This window comes from Halichoerus grypus, chromosome 4, assembly GCF_964656455.1.
Source record: "Halichoerus grypus chromosome 4, mHalGry1.hap1.1, whole genome shotgun sequence".
Taxonomy (NCBI): domain Eukaryota; kingdom Metazoa; phylum Chordata; class Mammalia; order Carnivora; family Phocidae; genus Halichoerus; species Halichoerus grypus.
In genome coordinates, this window is record NC_135715.1 from 170,799,646 (window position 1) to 170,816,952 (window position 17,307).

Genomic DNA, 17,307 nt, shown 5'->3' on the forward strand with positions numbered 1-17,307 from the left:
AATGAGGAAATTGAGGCTAGAGGCAGTAAGTGGTTTGCCCAAGGTTTCCTAACTAGTAAGTGTTGGAGCCAGGCTCTGAATGCAGCCTCTCTGATTCCAACACCCAGGCTCTCAATCACCTCATTAGGAAATTACCACTATTATTTTTTTGATAATAAATGGGAGCTTTTATAATGAATTGCTCTTTGGCATCCAGTTTTCTTTTTTTTTTTTAATTTAAATTCAATTAGCCAACACATAGTACATTAGTTTCAGATGTAAAGTTCAATAATTCATCAGTTACCTATAACACCCAGTACTCATCACATCACCTGCCCTCTTTAATGTCCATCACCCAATTATCTCCCCTCCAGGAACCCTGTTTGTTTCCTATAGTTAAGAGTCTCTCATGGTGGGCGCCTGGGTGGCTCAGATGGTTAAACGTCTGCCTTCGGCTCAGGTCATGATCCCAGGGTCCTGGGATCGAGTCCCGCATCGGGCTCCCTGCTCAGCGGGGAGCCTGCTTCTCCCTCTGCCTCTCTCTCTCTCTCTCTGTCTCTCATGAATAAATAAATAAAATAAAATCTTTAAAAAAAAAAAAGTCTCTCATGGTTTTTCTCCCTCTCTGATGACTTCCCATTCAGTTTTCCCTCCCTTCCCCTAGGATCCTCTGTGCTGTTTCTTATATTCCACATATGGCATCCAGTTTTCATCAAGAAACACAGAATGGAAAAGAATCTGCAAAGAAAAAGGCCCAGCAGATGCCTCCTATATATACACAATACAAAACTGAGGAAGAGTCTGTCGTTGCAAAAGGAGTGCACATGATTGGGCAAATATCATTTATAACACATTGTGTTAGGACCATTTGTAGCTCATAGTTCTTATGAAGTGTCTTTCTCTTCACAAGTCAACACTACAAATACTCTTCCAAGCCCCAGTGTATGAAATCGAAGTCAAAACAGATGTCCAGATAAATATTTTAAAGGAGCCCAAGAAGGAAATCGACTAAGGTGACTACCCTAGGTCTTTATTGCTACGCGACTGAGGTTAGTTCCCCTGAGTCAGTCTCTCAATAATGATTTCTATAACTTTTTTTTTTTTTTCCTCCTGGCTCTGAGGTTCTTTCTCTTTTCCAGGAGTCTTCCCTGGGGTCAACTGGGGATCTCCACACATCTAAAATTAAGGGGCTGATGATGGGCATGTAAGAACCAGGAGAAAGACAACTTAGGGAAGAAAATGAAGTGAGAAAGAAATGCTAGGGTCGAAACGGACAAAAAAAGAAAAAAAAAAAAACCCAATCTGGTTCGGCAAGAATATGTATATGTAATCCAAGCCAACTGTTTCTTGCTTCTCCTCATCCACTCCAGGAACTGCGTCCCAGGATAACTAGGCAACGACGTTGCCGTGGTAACTTGTGAAGGTCAGAGGGCACCAACGCTTCTAGGGCGGGGGCAGCCCTTCGGAGCGCGGAGCTTGCCTGGTGGGAGCAGTGAGGGAGAGTCAGACTCTCGCGAGAGCTGCGTGCAGTTGCTGGCAAGCGTCCTCGCGTTTGCTCTCAGGGAGGGATTAGGCTGTCCGGGGGCGGGGCCCGGGAGCGCCTCCGATGGCGGCTAAGCAAGGGATCTCCGCCTCCGCTCTGCGGGTGCTGGAAGAAGCCTTGGGAATGGACTTGACGGCTGCTGGGGACACCGCAGAGGCGGTGGCCGCCGAGGGCGCTTACTACCTGGAGCGTATCCTTACGTGTAGCCGCGGCCTCCAGGCGCTCCCCTTGGTAACGGGTTTGGGGGCGAGGGCGCGGGCTTCCCATCTGGGGCGCCCTACGCGGTTTGTGGCCTCCCAGCCGGCAAGACGCCTGTTGGACCTCAAGGTGGCGTCTCCGTCGCCGTGTTCCCCTGATAGCTACCCGCTGAAAAGACTTTGCCTTTTAGGAGTGTTAGGCTGCTGTGTTCCTGTTGGAAGAACCTTTGGGAATCTCGTACTTAGTAACCACTCTGCAAACTTTGGGTGGAAGTTTTATGTTAAGGTGGTACAACAAATTGATTAAACCCTCCTTTCGCTTATAAGCTCCCAGCCTTCAGAATACCGTGGGAATCAATTCAGGAAAGTAGGAGACAGGGAAAGACCTCTCTGCCTTTGGGCTTCACCGAGCTGAACCTCAGAGTATTCAGCCTGTGATTCTGTAGATGCTTCAGTTGTCCAGTGCTTAAATGATTTGTTTTGTAAGCATCAACTTTCTAGGTAGTTCCATTTTTGGCTATTTAATAATTAACAAGTATTACATTTTTATTTTAAAGCCACTAAATGATGACCTGGTGAGCTGAAAGGCTCAGAGATGTTAGGAAGAAATCAGACAGTGATGAACAATTATCCATGGAAATATGAGAAAAATGGAATAGCAATATGTGAATAATTAGATTCACTATTTCTTGGTAGGGCTTTTGAGCTCACCCCCTCTAGGCATTTACACTTAATTGTACTGGAGAGATCGGAGAGTTCATGAGAAAAAGATACCTACTTTTTTCAGGCTGGTAGGAGAGAGACGATTATATGTTTTATTCTTAAAGATATCAAGGAAACTCTAAAATCTACCTTATTTTTTGTCCAACTATGAATTCCCCAGTTTTAAGTCAAGACTTCAGAGATCTAACAGTGATTCATTTTGTGGGCTTTGGCAAGCTTTCACCTGTCCTGACTCAGGCTCTGTACATATCAGTGCTTCAGGGAGCTTTGAAGAACTTAGTTGGAAAGATCAAAGAAAATATGTAGTATTTTATTCAATGCAAACATTTTTATAGGAATATAAGTTTGAGTAGTTCAAAATCAATTTAAATGAACTCTGTGGCTGCCTTAGTGTCTTAGATGAGGCTTTATACTCTTCATAGCTCTAAATAGCTGCCTTTTCCAGTAATATTCCTTTTTAAAATCAGATATGAGTCAACAGTTCTTTCAGAACTTACTTACATCAAGTATAAAGTTATCTAGTGTCCCTGGTAGTGAATAGTAACCACACATCTTATTTTTGTCTACATTAAGATGATTCCTGTAACATATAGATTAATTGTTAATATGAGACAAACACACTGAGTTAACTTTTTTGCAAGTTGTGGGACTTCAATATAGCACAGCTTTTAGGTTTACTTAATTTTCAGGGAGATTGCTGAGTCACAACTGCTGATACATAGCAGTTTGCACAAAACCTGTCTTACAAAGAATTTTCAAAATAATCACATTTGTAAATATAAGCAACTCTAACTTCTTAGGATTTTATTATCCAATTTCTGAATTATCTGACCCCTTTGCCTTTCTTCCATCTTTCTTTAGTTGGCTAATATTTTGAGTTTCAACCAAAGGGTAGTCAAGGGATAGCAAAACTACATATTTTGCCAATTTTCCTGCATTCAGTATTTAGGTAAGAGGTTTAGTCATGAGAGAGGCTTTAACTCTTAGTTAAAATGAAGTTTGAGGATTACTTTAGAATACCAATTATCCCTGTATCCCTGGGCTCTCTTAACATGCATAATTAAGAGTTGACTGTATAATGTTATTTGACATTGTTTCTTAAGGCAATTATGATAGTTGCTGAAGTGAGACTTTCTTGAGTTTAAAGTCTTTAGCTCTCAGGTAATTTAATTGAGCTATCGCAGTGGATAAATAAAAGTTATAATATGCACAAATGAATCAGAAATCTGATGTTCTCTACTTTGCACATATACTTAATCACTTCTAATCTACTGCGTTTGGTCTTGGGCTTCCCTTATTTATGACTGAACAGATGCTCTGTAGAACACTAGACAGCAAGATATCAATATTAAGTCTTTGAAAGAGGTTGACTCTTAATTCTGCAGGAAGTCACCCTTTTCTTTGCTGTTAAACATTTGAACATAAGGAACATGTACAGACTAATAGGACCCAAACCAGAAACAGCCAGGATCCACCATGAGGGGGATGGCTTCATTAGTAAAGGCCCATTATGAATTTAGAAAATGTGTTCAGGAAAAAGAATTCTTAACCCTGCAACATCCCTTCTTTGTAACCTACTATCTGTAAAGGTAGGAGTTATCTGTTTCTCTTCTGAAGCAGTTCAGGATACCTTTGCTTTTATGTTTTAAACTTCCAGGAGGCAAGATACAAACACACATGCAGGTAGTTCCTTTCTTAGCTATCTCCAGAGCCTTTAAGAAATATATTTACAGAGTATATGAGTTCTCTGGAGAACTCTTCATTAGAAAGATATTTGCAACATTGTAAAATATAAGACTAGGTTTTAACTATGTGTTTGTAAAGGGTCAAGTGTTTGTAAAGGTTGGTTGTCTTTTGTGAATGATTTCTGTATTAGAAATCAGTACTACTTGGGTAGGGTTTTCAGTTGCAGTAGGAACTACAGTTAATGTGTGGCTGTGGACATTTGGGAATGCTCAGTCTAACTGGGAGATGCAGGCTGGAATGAACTGTACTAAGAAAGCTAATTCTTAATTGATTTGGTTGCTATTTGTCGAAAGACTTGTTCAAGGAAGAATAATAGACTACATGGACTCTAGGAAAGTGGACCCCCCCAAAGTATTGTTTTTATTATATACCTCCTTTTACACTGATTCTCTGTTCACCTAACTAGATTTTGATTATTTTATCTTTCAAGGCATTCCAACATTAAGAATTTGGCTAATTAGATCATGGACATAAGTTTGCTGGCCAATGAAAAGGCCTCCTTTGGCCCCAACAGCAATTCCTGAGGGTTGAGTGAGTTTAAGCCAGTCCTTTGAAGCTAATCAACTCTGGATGCAGTCCCAAAGTCAATTGTTTATGAAAATGCAAAATTAAAGATTCCACTAGTCCCTTGAAATATGGTGATCATACTTAGATAGCCCATGTAATAAGATGCATGCTTGTTTTCTTAAAATGACATCCTAGATAATCTTTCATTGCAATAGTAGTGTTCACTAATCACTTTGTTTAATTAAAATTGAATTTTTGTCGGGCACCTGGGTGGCTCAGTCAGTTGAGCGTCTGCCTTTGGCTTGGGTCATGATCTTGGGGTCCTGGGATCGAGCCCCTCGTCGGGCTCTCCACTCAGTGGGGAGCCTGCTTCCCCCTCTCTCCCTGCCTCTCTGCCTGCTTGTGATCTCTCTCTCTGTCAAATAAATAAATAAAATCTTTAAAAAATTGAATTTTTGTCATTTAAAATTCTATTTATTATTTTTAACATTTAGTGATTTTTTCCCCCCATGTTATATTACTTCTCTGGAATGTTTATAGTATCACGTGAGAAGATATTTTTAAAAGCCTTAATAATCATTATGTACTCAGGTCATCTATTTCTTATTATCATTGGAAAAATGAATTTGCCCCTGGTGCTTAGTTGCAGCCTACATATATTCAAATAAAAGGATAGACAGTCTGAATGTAGAATCTAGACCAAAAAACATGTTACTAAACCCGGAGTGCTGAATTTTACCTGCATGAAAGAAAAAATTGTATTTTGTTGTGTGTCCTCTAGTCTAGGCAAACTTTAATGTGCATATGAATCAAAGAATATGGATGTTTAAAAGAAGACTCTAATTCAGTAAGTCCCAGTCAGGGCTGAGACTCTGCATTGCTAACAAGCTCCCAGGTGCTGCAGGTGCTGCTGGTCTAAGGAATATAGTTGAAATAACAAGACTGTAGGCAAGTTTCTTAACTACTAGCCTTTATATTTTCAGATAAGAGGTATAATATGTAGAGCTCATATCTTTGGATCTCCTGGCTTAGAAGTTGGAAGAACTCAAACCACCACCCACTATGAGAACAATGAGACTTGAAACTTGAAAAAACTTGAAAAAACCTTTGAAAAAAGGTTATTTTCCAGCTTCTGAGGCTGAAGATGGCAGTGGTGTCTGGGGCAGGAGTAGTCAATAAATTTCCACTCTTGCCGAGTCTGTTGAATTGATAGTAACTCTCTGGTATGTGGTGTTAATAAAAGTTCTGAAACCTCCTGAAGACTTAGTAGGAAAGACTGCAGAAAACAGATGATGGGGGAAGTGGAAGCAAGTGTGCCAGTTATTTGCCATCTCTGGTATATATTATTCAGTTAACTTCCATTATTGAAACTGGCATTCCTAAGAAAGGGAACCCTGACTGTGATGTTTGCTATTTACAGTACTTTTATTTCAATTTAGTAATTGTAAAATGTTGATTATGGAGGATCCAGGCTAGATTTTAGATCGCCTCTGTGTGTATCGGCTCTGAAGTGATGGCAAGATTAGAGAGCGATTTCTGTCTATAGTAGCTTTGGGAAATCATGTAAAATATAATTAGCTATATGTTTCACTCCAGTTCTTTATAAAGATGCTGCTGCTGGCAGTGATCACTACCTCCAGTGTAGCAGTGGAAGAGACCAGTGTGTGAGGAACTTTGTATGGTGCTCACATCTGAAAATTGCTCATAGCTTCCTGTCTCTGGTCCATTTGCAGAATCTTGTTTGTGACCCCGATGTATCAACTGTGACCTCAAGCTCGGCTCCGTTACGCCAGCTGAAATGCTTCTCTGAGGCTTCTTGCAGTTGTGTCTTCTGTGGTGCTGTGATAGATTTAGGGTTTCCTGGCAGTTTCAGTGTGGATGTATATTGGCCTATTTTCTGATAGGATCTACAAGGTCAGGAAATGGTACAAATTCTGCTAGTGCAGAAACTACCAATTAGTTCACCCATGGTGACCAAGTGCCAGGGAACGGATTCATTGTATGCAAAATCACAATCCTACTAAATTTCTTCCGGAGCAAGTGGAGATGTGGAGTGAGACCCTTGGTCTGAGTGTAGGCTCTGACTCAGGGATAAGGAAGCTGGCCTAGAAGCGGGTGCTGCTATGGGCTGTGGCTGCAGGTCAGGCAGAAAGGGGCATCACAGACTGTACCCTGGGCAAGGGCAGACTAGAAAACCAGGCACAATTTTAAATGTCAAGTTAACCTCAAACAGGCTGAAAGGCAGTAACTATATCTGAAGGGAATAGAAAGGATGGAAAAAATGAATTTTGGAAATGGAGTTCAACAATGTTCTTTGAAGGAATAGTAGGCAGATAATAAGAAGGGAGTTTTATAAGGGCTCAGAATCAGGTTGGCATTAGCAAACTGATTTTAAGCCAGAATTCTGGCTTATTCTGCAATGGAAAAAAATCACTTTGCCTGAGAACTGGGACCAGCTTAATTGTATGGACGTTTCCTGGAGAATAGGATCACCTAAGAGATTCGATTACACATGAGAAAGTTGTCCAGTAAAAGTAGAATGACAGTGCAAACAATGAATCATGGAACACTACATCAAAAACTAATGATGTAATGTATGGTCATTAACATAACATAATAAAAAAAAGTGAAAAAAAAAAAGAGAGTGAAGGGTTTTTATCATTCAAGCAATTCTTGGTCAATTGCTTATTCTTGTGCTGGCAACACTGCTTTAGAGCAGTGCTTTCCAACCTTTTTTACGCATGGTGTTCATCAGATCTTGCTTCACTCAGTCTTTCTGGCTGTCCCAAGGGCCAAGGGAATCAATATCTGTATACTCCACAGTGTTATCTTTATGAGAACTGAAGAGTGTAATTTCTCTCAGGCTTCAGAACCAGAAATTGGTGTACATCTGCTGAGAAACTCATCTGTTTTCATTGGATGGAGACTGAATTGGTATCTGATTACATTCCCCTCTTTACCCTGACTGCTGGGAAGCTTTGGGTCAAACCTGTGGCTTATGTTTGACAAAGTTCATGAGACTTTATGGCATGTACTGCAGCTTTACCTTTGTCGTATTTCTCTTCTTTTTCTTTCTCTTTTAATTTTCATATTTACTTATTTTTATATTTTGTACTATATGTGTATTTGTAAACTGCCGTACAGTCGTTTGGGGATTCACCTGTGCATTTGTCCATGTGTTGTTAGCCAGCTAAGCCAGATAGACGGATGCATGCAAACATACTTGCAACAGTCCATTTATTTCTTCAGTAACACTGCAGCATCACACTTCAAGTCAGTTGCTCCTGGGAAGATTTTCTGTACAAATCATTTTTGTGGATACTGAAAATACCAATCAAGGAAAATAGTGGTTCCTATTTTGGATGTTTGTCCTCTTCCTGACCTTTTGTCTCATTAATCTATTGCCCTTGGCTGATTTTATCTTTGGGTCTGTAGCCCTGTAGCTCTTTTATACCTCTCCCTCCTTTAGGGTCTTCAAATTGAGCTATGGAAATGATTTGATTTAGCTGTTGGTAATATAACACTTGAGAGTTTGGAAAATAAGTGAGGGTTCATTGCCTAGGATTTTGGTAGAATTGCACATTCTTTTTGTGTCACTGTAGAACAGTGTAGAAACTGTAGAAATATGATATTGTAGAAAATTCCTAATCTTTTTATTCCAGAAACTTGTCTTTGTCACTAACAGGTATATGATTTTTGGTAAATTTCTTAATGTCCCTCTTTCATTTTCTTTCTTTTTTTTTTAGATTTAGAAATGACTGTATCTGTGTTATTCAGTCTCACAGATTGTTGTGAGAATAAATATGATAGTGATCCATATGACAATACTTTTTAAGCTTTATAAAATGATATTTTTTCCTTCTTTTTGATTTTGGGGAAACAGAATATATTATTAGGGTTTGAAGCTGTTGCCTCAAGTATTTTCTGGGTAGCAGTGTGGCAAGTTTGATATTTGCAAAGCTTTGAGGACAAATCACTTTTTTCTTCTATATATTGCCATGTTTAACAACCTATGCTTTGATGTTTCTTCCTCACGTTAATCTTATCAGTTGGCTTATTTACAATTTTAAAGTCTATCCAAATGATTTTAGTATATTTACTTCTTGCAAAATTTATTATGGTATGAGCAGTGATGAAGGATGGCATTGCTTTTCTGGAGACTTAAAGACAAGTGATTTCTTACAAAATCAAGTTTTAGTAACTGTCATGCAGAAGAGGGCATTCCTTTCCGTAAAAAAAGAGACCAATTTCCTGTGGCTAAACCTCAGGAAATTTCATCTAATTAAGTGAAATGTATCAGAAAAATATATATTTAGAAAGGAGGAAGATTTAGAATGTATTTTATTAATCCATTCATCTTAATGCATGGGGGAACTGGGCCATGAGAGACTTAATGAGACTTCTCCATAGGTACTCATCTCTTTCTAGAAAAGGAAAATAATAACAAATACTTGCATAGCATTAACTATAAGCCAGGCACCATTCTAAATGATTTACTTACGTTAACTCTTCTAATACTCCTGAAACCCCTTAAGGTATTATGATAGCCAGCTTTCAAAATGATGCCCGGTGATCTCCACATCCTGGTCCTCATGCTCCGGTATAGTTCCCTGATGTATTGAAGAGGGTTGACTTACGTAACCAATAGGATAGTGAATAAATGATGATGTGTGACTTGGTCATAAAAGATATTGTGGCTTCCACTTTGTTTTCTTGTATTTCTTATTCTGGGGGTAGCTAGCCACTATATCTTGAGAATGCTTAAGAGGCTTATAGAGAAACCCACATGGGAAGGAATTGAAACCTTCAGCCAACAATGTTAGAGCCATCTTTGAAATGGATCCTGTTCCCTCAGTTGGGCCTTCAGAAGACTGCAGCCTTGGCTGCCATCTTGACTGAGGCCTCAAGAGAGACCCCAGATCAAAATACACAAGCCAAGTCGCTACTGAATTCTTGACCATGGATACCATGAGATAATGGATGCTTATTGTTAAGCCTTAAGTTTTGGGGAGTTGGTTATGCGACAGGAATAAAAAGTACAGATTTTGGTACCTGAAAAGTGGGATTCTAACATAAGAAATACTTTAAAGTATTGGAGTGGTTCTGGAACTGAATAAAGGACAGATGTTGGTGAAAGCTAAAATACCTTGAACAGACTATTAGTGGAAGCCTCATGGTCTTTAAGCAGACTGCTGGCAAGGAATTGAAGGAGAGTGAGGTGAGGCCAGTGCTATTGGAAAGTGTTCCATAGCAGTAAGTAAGTAATGTAGGTAGTTACTCAGTCCTGGTACCCAGTATGGGTAAGCTCAAAGTTATAGGATCAGCTGCAGGTATGCAACTTTTTATTTCTGGAGTAGTTTAATCTACCACAGTAGTTTTTAATTAGTTATTTAATTAGTTATTTTAATTAGCTGTTTAATTAGTTAAATTAGTTATTTTTTTGAGCTTAAATTAGTTTTCACCATATTTTGGGGAGATATACTCTTGTTTGACAGTGTCAGGTTCCTAAGGATTGGTCATAACTGAACTAGGCTTAAATGTCTCCTCAAGTGGATAAAGCAAACAGTGAAGACTTACAGCTTATGATGGAGCTGAGTAACAAGACTGCCTAACCTATCTTTTAGAGGTTTAGAACTGTGTGCAAGATAATTGGCAAATACTTCAAGTGTTTACATAGTTAAAGAAAACGAACATGGAATAACGAGAGGTTTAGGTATAGCGTCGTGAAACCTAACTTCTAGGGTTGATTCCCAACTATGTTACGTCCTAGCTGTGTGACCTTGTGCCTGTGAGTCCTGATCTACAAAATGGAGATGGTAATAGCTTGTAGGTAGGATGAAGATGAAATGAGTTGATTCATCATGTAAAGCCCTTAAGGACAGTGCCTGGCTTTTATTAAATACTTTGTAAGTAATATCAGTTCATACTACAAATTGCATAAGTTGTTATATAAGCTTTTAGTTAGCTCTTGGAAGAGGATTTCTCATAACCAGCAGCAAGATGAAAACTAGGCTGATCTCATCTTTGATTTTCATAACCATTACTGTATGTTAAAGTATTTAATTTCATACATTTTGAACTTGGCATAGTCACGTGTGTACATTAGGAAAAAAATGTAAACCTACCAGCCAACAAAATAATGTTATTGGTGTGTGTTGTGATTTCTTTCAAAATTAAATGCTATCTTGAAGTTTTCATTTGTAATTAAAGTAACTTGTAATTTTTGAAAGTCTTACAGCAGTGCTGTTAGAATTTTTTATTAGAGTCATTTCCATTGGTATTTTAATGCTTATTTCTTGGTAATTTATGAACTACTGAATTATGATTACTGTATAGTTTACATTTGCTTAAAAATTAGGCTTCCTTTCCCGAGAACAAAATTTAATTTTAAAATTGAAGTATATAATAAAAAAGTAGAGATTAAAGTAACTTTTATTATGAAAACATTGAAATATGTTTTTTGCTTATATTTAAATACTGGTGTGCTTTTGAAAAATTCATTGTACTTTAAATAAAGAAGTCAGAGTGCACTGGGCATGACTCAGGAGCTCTGGGAAATTAACTTAGTTTGAGATAGATTTAAAAAATTTACTGCCATAGTTTTCCTGTCCATCATTTTTCTTATCTCTTTCTAATTTATGTTATCTTATTATACCATGTACATTTTTGTAAGCCTTAGAATCGAATTGGAAATCATTAGATAGTAAATAGACATATGGGAAGGTAGTTTTTCATGGGTTTGGGTTATGTAGAACAATAATTTAAAATAATAATGAAAAATATTTTGTTTTAAAGTATCTATATTTGTAGGTTGTATGGGGAAGAGAAATTTTAAAAACAGTTTAAATTACATTTACCAACTTGGTAAGATAAATGGATCTGATACTGAATTTTAAACATCAAATCAATTTTAAATAAATCATTTTTTCCATATATCTTGAGATTGACACTTGACAAGATTTCAGAGGTCACCATAACTGAAGCATCTGAAGATGATTATGAATATGAAGAGGTAATTTTTTCATTTTAGGTATTTAGTCTGTAAATGCACTAGTCGTTCTTATGAAACATTCCTTTTATTTTATTTTTTGTTTTCCTTAAGAGATGCTAGTTTTTCAACTGAATTACCTAATATCAGCTATTTAAGAGTGAAATGTGAAAGTTCTATTTGAAAGTTTGGATTGGTTAAGGCATCTGGCTCTTTTGGTTTTCCTGTTAGTTGTGCTTCAAAGTTAGCTCCTTCTCCCTTGCTTTGTAGATCCTTACTATAGACTGTCATCTCTGTCCAGCAGGCATTCCCTAATATCCATTTTGCTCTTGGATGGGTTTCCTAGAGTCCCACTACTGGCTGCAACTCAGATCCCATGCTTCCTTTCAGCTTAACTATAATTCTGTGTAGTGTAGTTCCTGTCTTAAATCTTCCCTTTAATTCATTGTTCAGATGGGACCTATCATTACTTCCAAGACTTGGTGCATAGAGTCGCTCCTAGATGACAGACATAGTAAGTACAACTGTGGAAGCAAGCCAGGAAGTTTGTGGCCTGGGCAAGTAAAAGACAGAACAAACAGTAGATAAACTTTTTATTAGTAGTAGTAAAATAGAGATAATATGAATATGTGTCACATGAAATTACTGAAGGGTTCAGATAAAAGGCATAGAACTGATCAGCACATAAGAAGCAAATGCTAAGTGTTAACTATCATTAATGTCATAATTAGTCAGTTGCATTCTTCCAAGAGCCTAACATCTAGGCAGTGAGTTTTATTTTATTTATTTTTTTAATAAACTAGAGATTGGCAGTTGCTAGTATTTATGAAAAAGAAGTGGCCTTACATTTTTTCTCAGCAGAGTTGTTAGACTACCTTTGTCTTTATATGTAAAAGCGAATACCCATAAGCTGATCTCGAGTTTATCAGAGGTGACATTGAGTGATATTTACAAGGAAGTCAGAAAGCCTCCTGCTTGTTAGTGATTCATTTGTCACAGAACTTCAGAATGACATGGTGTCTTACATAAGGTGTAATTTTTGGTCCATTGTTTTGTGAGAAAAATTATTTCTGAAATGAAGTAAGGTGTTTTATATTCCTGCTTGCTCTTCCTGTCCTTTTTCTCTTTGATTTAGATATCAGATGACAATTTTAGCATTCCAGAAGGTGAAGAAGATCTAGCAAAAGCAATTCAGATGGTCCAGGAACAGGCTACAGATATTCAGATTTTGGTGAGAATTGAACACAACCTATTGTTTGTGTAGTTTGAACACAATCTATAGTTTAGCAGTGAGACTTAAGTTTTACATACTAAATGCTGTCCTGTCACTTGTTATGCCTTTTTCTCTTCTGTGTCTTTATCATTACACCTTCACTTTATTTATTTAAAAAATTTTTTTTTTATTTTATTATGTTATGTTAATCACCATACATCATTAGTTTTTGATGTAGTGTTCCATGATTCATTGTTGGCGTATAACACCCAGTGCTCCATTCAATACGTGCCCTCTTTAATACCCATCACCAGGCTAACCCATCCTCCCACCCCCCTCCCCTCTAGAACCCTCAGTTTGTTACCCCAAAGATACAAATGTAGTGATCCGAAGGGGTACGTGCCCCTTCACTTTAAGTAAGTAGTCATATTTATTCTTTTTTGGATTGTCATTTTCTACATCATGGTTACTCTTACATAACTTCACAACAAATGACACCTTCCTTCAGAACTCTGCCTATTTAATCTCACTGGATATTAAACCAAGGATTTTTAACACTAATGTACAGAATTTGTTATTGGATACAGATACTAAAATGTGTTTTGTAACACATTAAATAAAAAGAAAAAAAAAAGTACAGTCTCTCTGTCCTCCTTTTCCTCCTGTATTCCCAATTCCTTCAACTATCATCCATCTCATTCTAAATATCATATTCAAATTTATTGACCAAAAATGCCAAGGTAGCATTTATTATTGTGTAATGAATATTTACTTCCAGCCATATTATATCCTTATCAAGCAATTATATATAATCTTCTACCATAATTCAGACTTGAAGGCGGGGATGCTGTATTCTGCTACCCTGGCATCTTCCATGTTTGATATAGGGTCCTGCGCATAATCAACATTGTTATATAATCTTTTAAGATGACCTTAGGAGGGACGCCTGGGTGGCTCAGTCGGTTAAGCGACTGCCTTCGGCTCAGGTCGTGATCCCAGGGTCCTGGGATCGAGTCCCACATCGGGCTCCCTGCTCAGTGGGGAGCCTGCTTCTTCCTTTGCCTGCCTCTCTCTCTCTCTCTCCGCCCCACTCTCTGACAAATAAATAAATAAAAATCTTTAAAATTAAATGACCTTAGGGAAGCTATTCCAAATTATCCTGCTTGAGGGTTAAAATTTATTTTAAAACCCTAGTCATTTGTCAGGAAATTTCGGTAGCCTCCCAAATTTGCTTCATCTGATCATTGTTTTGAATGTTGTAGCAGCTACTAGTAATTAAGATCAGCATTAAATTATGTATAGCACTTTTGAAAAGAACTTTTTAGGGCAAAAGAGATTCTTTCCTTACTGCATTTCTATGTAACTATTACCAGGTATGTAACATTTACCTGGTCTGTAACCATTACCATGTTAAGAAGGGGAAGGAGGAAAGAAAGTCTGCTGTTGAGTTTCTATATATGAAAATAGATCTGTCTGTCTAAACGATCAGCAGTTAGATTGGTAAGTTCTTGCCAATGAGAAGAAAATGGATGCACTCTGGAAACAATGATGCTTTGATATTTTTAAGTGTCTACCCATTATTTGACTTATTTTATACATTGACTTATGGTAGTTTTATGGCTGTTCTAATTTCATATCTCACTTGCTGAAATATCTCCACTTTCCTAGTTCAGGGGTCTGCAAACTTGTTCTCTGGGGTCATATAGTAAATATTTTAGATTTTGAAGACCGTAAGATGTCTGTTTCAACTCACTTCTCTCATGTAGTATGAAAGTAGCCGTAGACAATATGTAAGCAAATGGGCATGGCTGTGTTGTAATAAACTTTATTTACACAGTTAGCTGACCCCTGATATAGCTGATAGACTTACTTCCATTATGAAATGGTAGATAAGCCACTCCATAGCATAGAAGAAAGCACATAATTCTTCTGTATCATAGTGTTTCTAAAGCTCAAGGCACCAAAATTCATTATATTTCTTTTTATAATGATAATAATTGAAAGAATTTAAAGGTCCATACTTTTTTTTTCTTTTTTTTCATGTGTTCTATGCTATTGAAAGGACAAGCTGACCTTATTGTTCTTTAGATAATCTATTCTTGTTCAATCTAATATTGTTCTTTAGATAATCTTTAGATAATCTTGCATCAGGATCTTTGAATTTGCTGATGCTATAACTGAAACATGATTCTTTCTGTAGATTTATGCTCAGATTCCACTTTATCAGTGAAATCTTCCTTCATTACCCTATATATATAGCAGCCCAGCTCCACACACATATCTGCCCTACATTTGGCTCTCTCTCCCTTCAATCCTCTGCTTTTTTTCTCCCAGGCACTTAGTACCATCTGCCATATTGTATATTTTTAATTTAGTTATTCATTTTCTTTCTCCATCTACTTGACTATTAGATATGAAGACTGAGTCTTATCTAGTGTATAAATTCATTACTGCTTTATCCCTAGTGATTAAAATAGTCCCTGGAACATAACACTCAACAAAAATAGATGAAAAAATGAACAAGTGAATGAATAAATGAACAGCTTATTTGTACCAGTAATCAAAGCTTAGTGATGATTTTATATTTTCAAAATAAATAATTGCACATTTAAATTTCAGGAACAGAAAACAGTCTTTCCTTCAAAGCAACCAACACCTGAAGTGATAGAAGACTTTCTCTGCAATTTCCTAATCAAAATGGGAATGACCAGAACTCTCGATTGCTTTCAGTCTGAATGGTAAACAATTATTTGGATAAATAGTTACCTAGGAATGCTAACATGTACACTTTTAACTGTCTTAAAGGACTTGAAGTTGCTCAGCTTATACAAAATGGATGAAATGGATGGAAGCCTTTCCCATCCCTATCACTGGAACTACCACACACACACACACACACTCTCTCTCTCTCACATAATTAAGATATCAATGTAAAAGAAGTTTTTGTTAAAAATTCTTCCTAAATATTCAAATTTGAGTGATTTTCAAAAGTCAAGAAAATGGAATATCTCGCAGGATTATATAATACAAAGCTGTTTTATGAAATGTTTTTCTAATATATTCTGCATAATTATTAAGGGTAATATTTCCTGCATTAAGACATCCTACCAAGATTACTACTTCATTTGTTTTACTTCTAGTGTAATGGCCTGCCTTTCCCTACTCACACAACTGATTGATTCTTTTTCTATAAATATTTCTTCATTTAGAAATAAGCAGAATTGGGGTGCCTGGGTGGCTCAGTGGTTAAGCGTCTGCCTTCAGCTCAGGTCATGATCCCAGGGTTCTGGGATCGAGCCCCGCATCGGGCTCCCTGCTCAGTGGGAAGCCTGCTTCTCCCTCTCCCACTCCCCCTGCTTGTGTTCCCTCTCTCGCTGTCTCTCTCTCTGTCAAATAAATAAATAAAATCTTAAAAAAAAAAAAAAAGAAATAAGCAGAATTATATTTTCAAATGATGCCTAAACACAGATTTTCTTGTTATAATTGAAAATTTTAATAACTTATTGGTTATGAAAATCAGCAGGCATGCTGTCTTTATTCCTTTACAATGGTAGTAATGTCACCAGGCATGTTTTCAGAGGCCCAACATTCTTTAATGAAATATTATTAAGTAATTGGATATAAAAATATGTTTGAGCCATTTTAAATTTAAGCCATTCCATATCATTGGGAAGGGAATACTATGATACAGAAAGATGTTTGTAGTGTTTTGGGACTAAATCCTAATTTTAAATATAAGGAGCAATTTGTAATTTCTACTAATCCGACTGTGATGTAATTTTTATTTGCTGCTTTTTTTGGTTCTCATCTACCGAGACCATGTACATAGAAGAAATCAGTTTTATTACTTTAAATTGCATATCTAAAGTTAATAAATTTAATGAAGAGAACCATTTTTCATTAATACAGTTTAGGAAAAAGAACAAGTTTGATGGTAGTAAAATAATAGTGTTCCTATTAAATTTGGAAATTGCGTGAATGATTTTTATAAAAATGTCCCAAGAAATAACTACAAATGTATTAGAAAATACATTTTTGTAAAAGTAGGTAGATGATTAATTTACATTACTAATGAAATGAAAAATTAATGTGGCTCAGTTCCTTTTTTCTCCTAAGTAGGTGTGTTAGGACTAGTACTCACATGTTTGTCCAGCCCAAAGTGTGAAATGATCATCCCATCGAGAAATCTGGAACCAAGTATACTCTTAACAATTAAGTGCTTGTTGTATCATGTTATCCTTTTAGATTTAGCAGTTTGAATTGAGATGAAATTTCAGGAAACTACAATGGTATTAGGACTTATGGAACCCCTATATAAGCATGCCACTTATTATATTACAATAATTTTAAAGTAAAATTCATCTATCTCTTTATTACATGGGTTTGGTAATACTGTGGTTCAAATAATTGT

General features: G+C 36.9%; 1 protein-coding gene across 3 annotated transcripts in view; it reads left to right on the forward strand.

Annotated features, from left to right (window-relative positions):
- Positions 1 to 1,563: 1,563 nt before the first annotated feature.
- The window catches only part of SPAG16 (sperm associated antigen 16), an 82,076-nt gene continuing 66,332 nt past the window's right edge, over positions 1,564 to 17,307 (forward strand). For all 3 annotated transcript variants that reach the window (XM_078071288.1, XM_078071289.1, XM_078071290.1), the window contains exons 1-4: positions 1,564 to 1,712; positions 11,661 to 11,707; positions 12,819 to 12,914; positions 15,516 to 15,634. In XM_078071288.1, the coding sequence (XP_077927414.1) occupies positions 1,586 to 1,712; positions 11,661 to 11,707; positions 12,819 to 12,914; positions 15,516 to 15,634 (389 nt within the window). In that variant the 5' untranslated portion in view covers positions 1,564 to 1,585. The remainder of the gene's footprint in view (positions 1,713 to 11,660; positions 11,708 to 12,818; positions 12,915 to 15,515; positions 15,635 to 17,307) is intronic.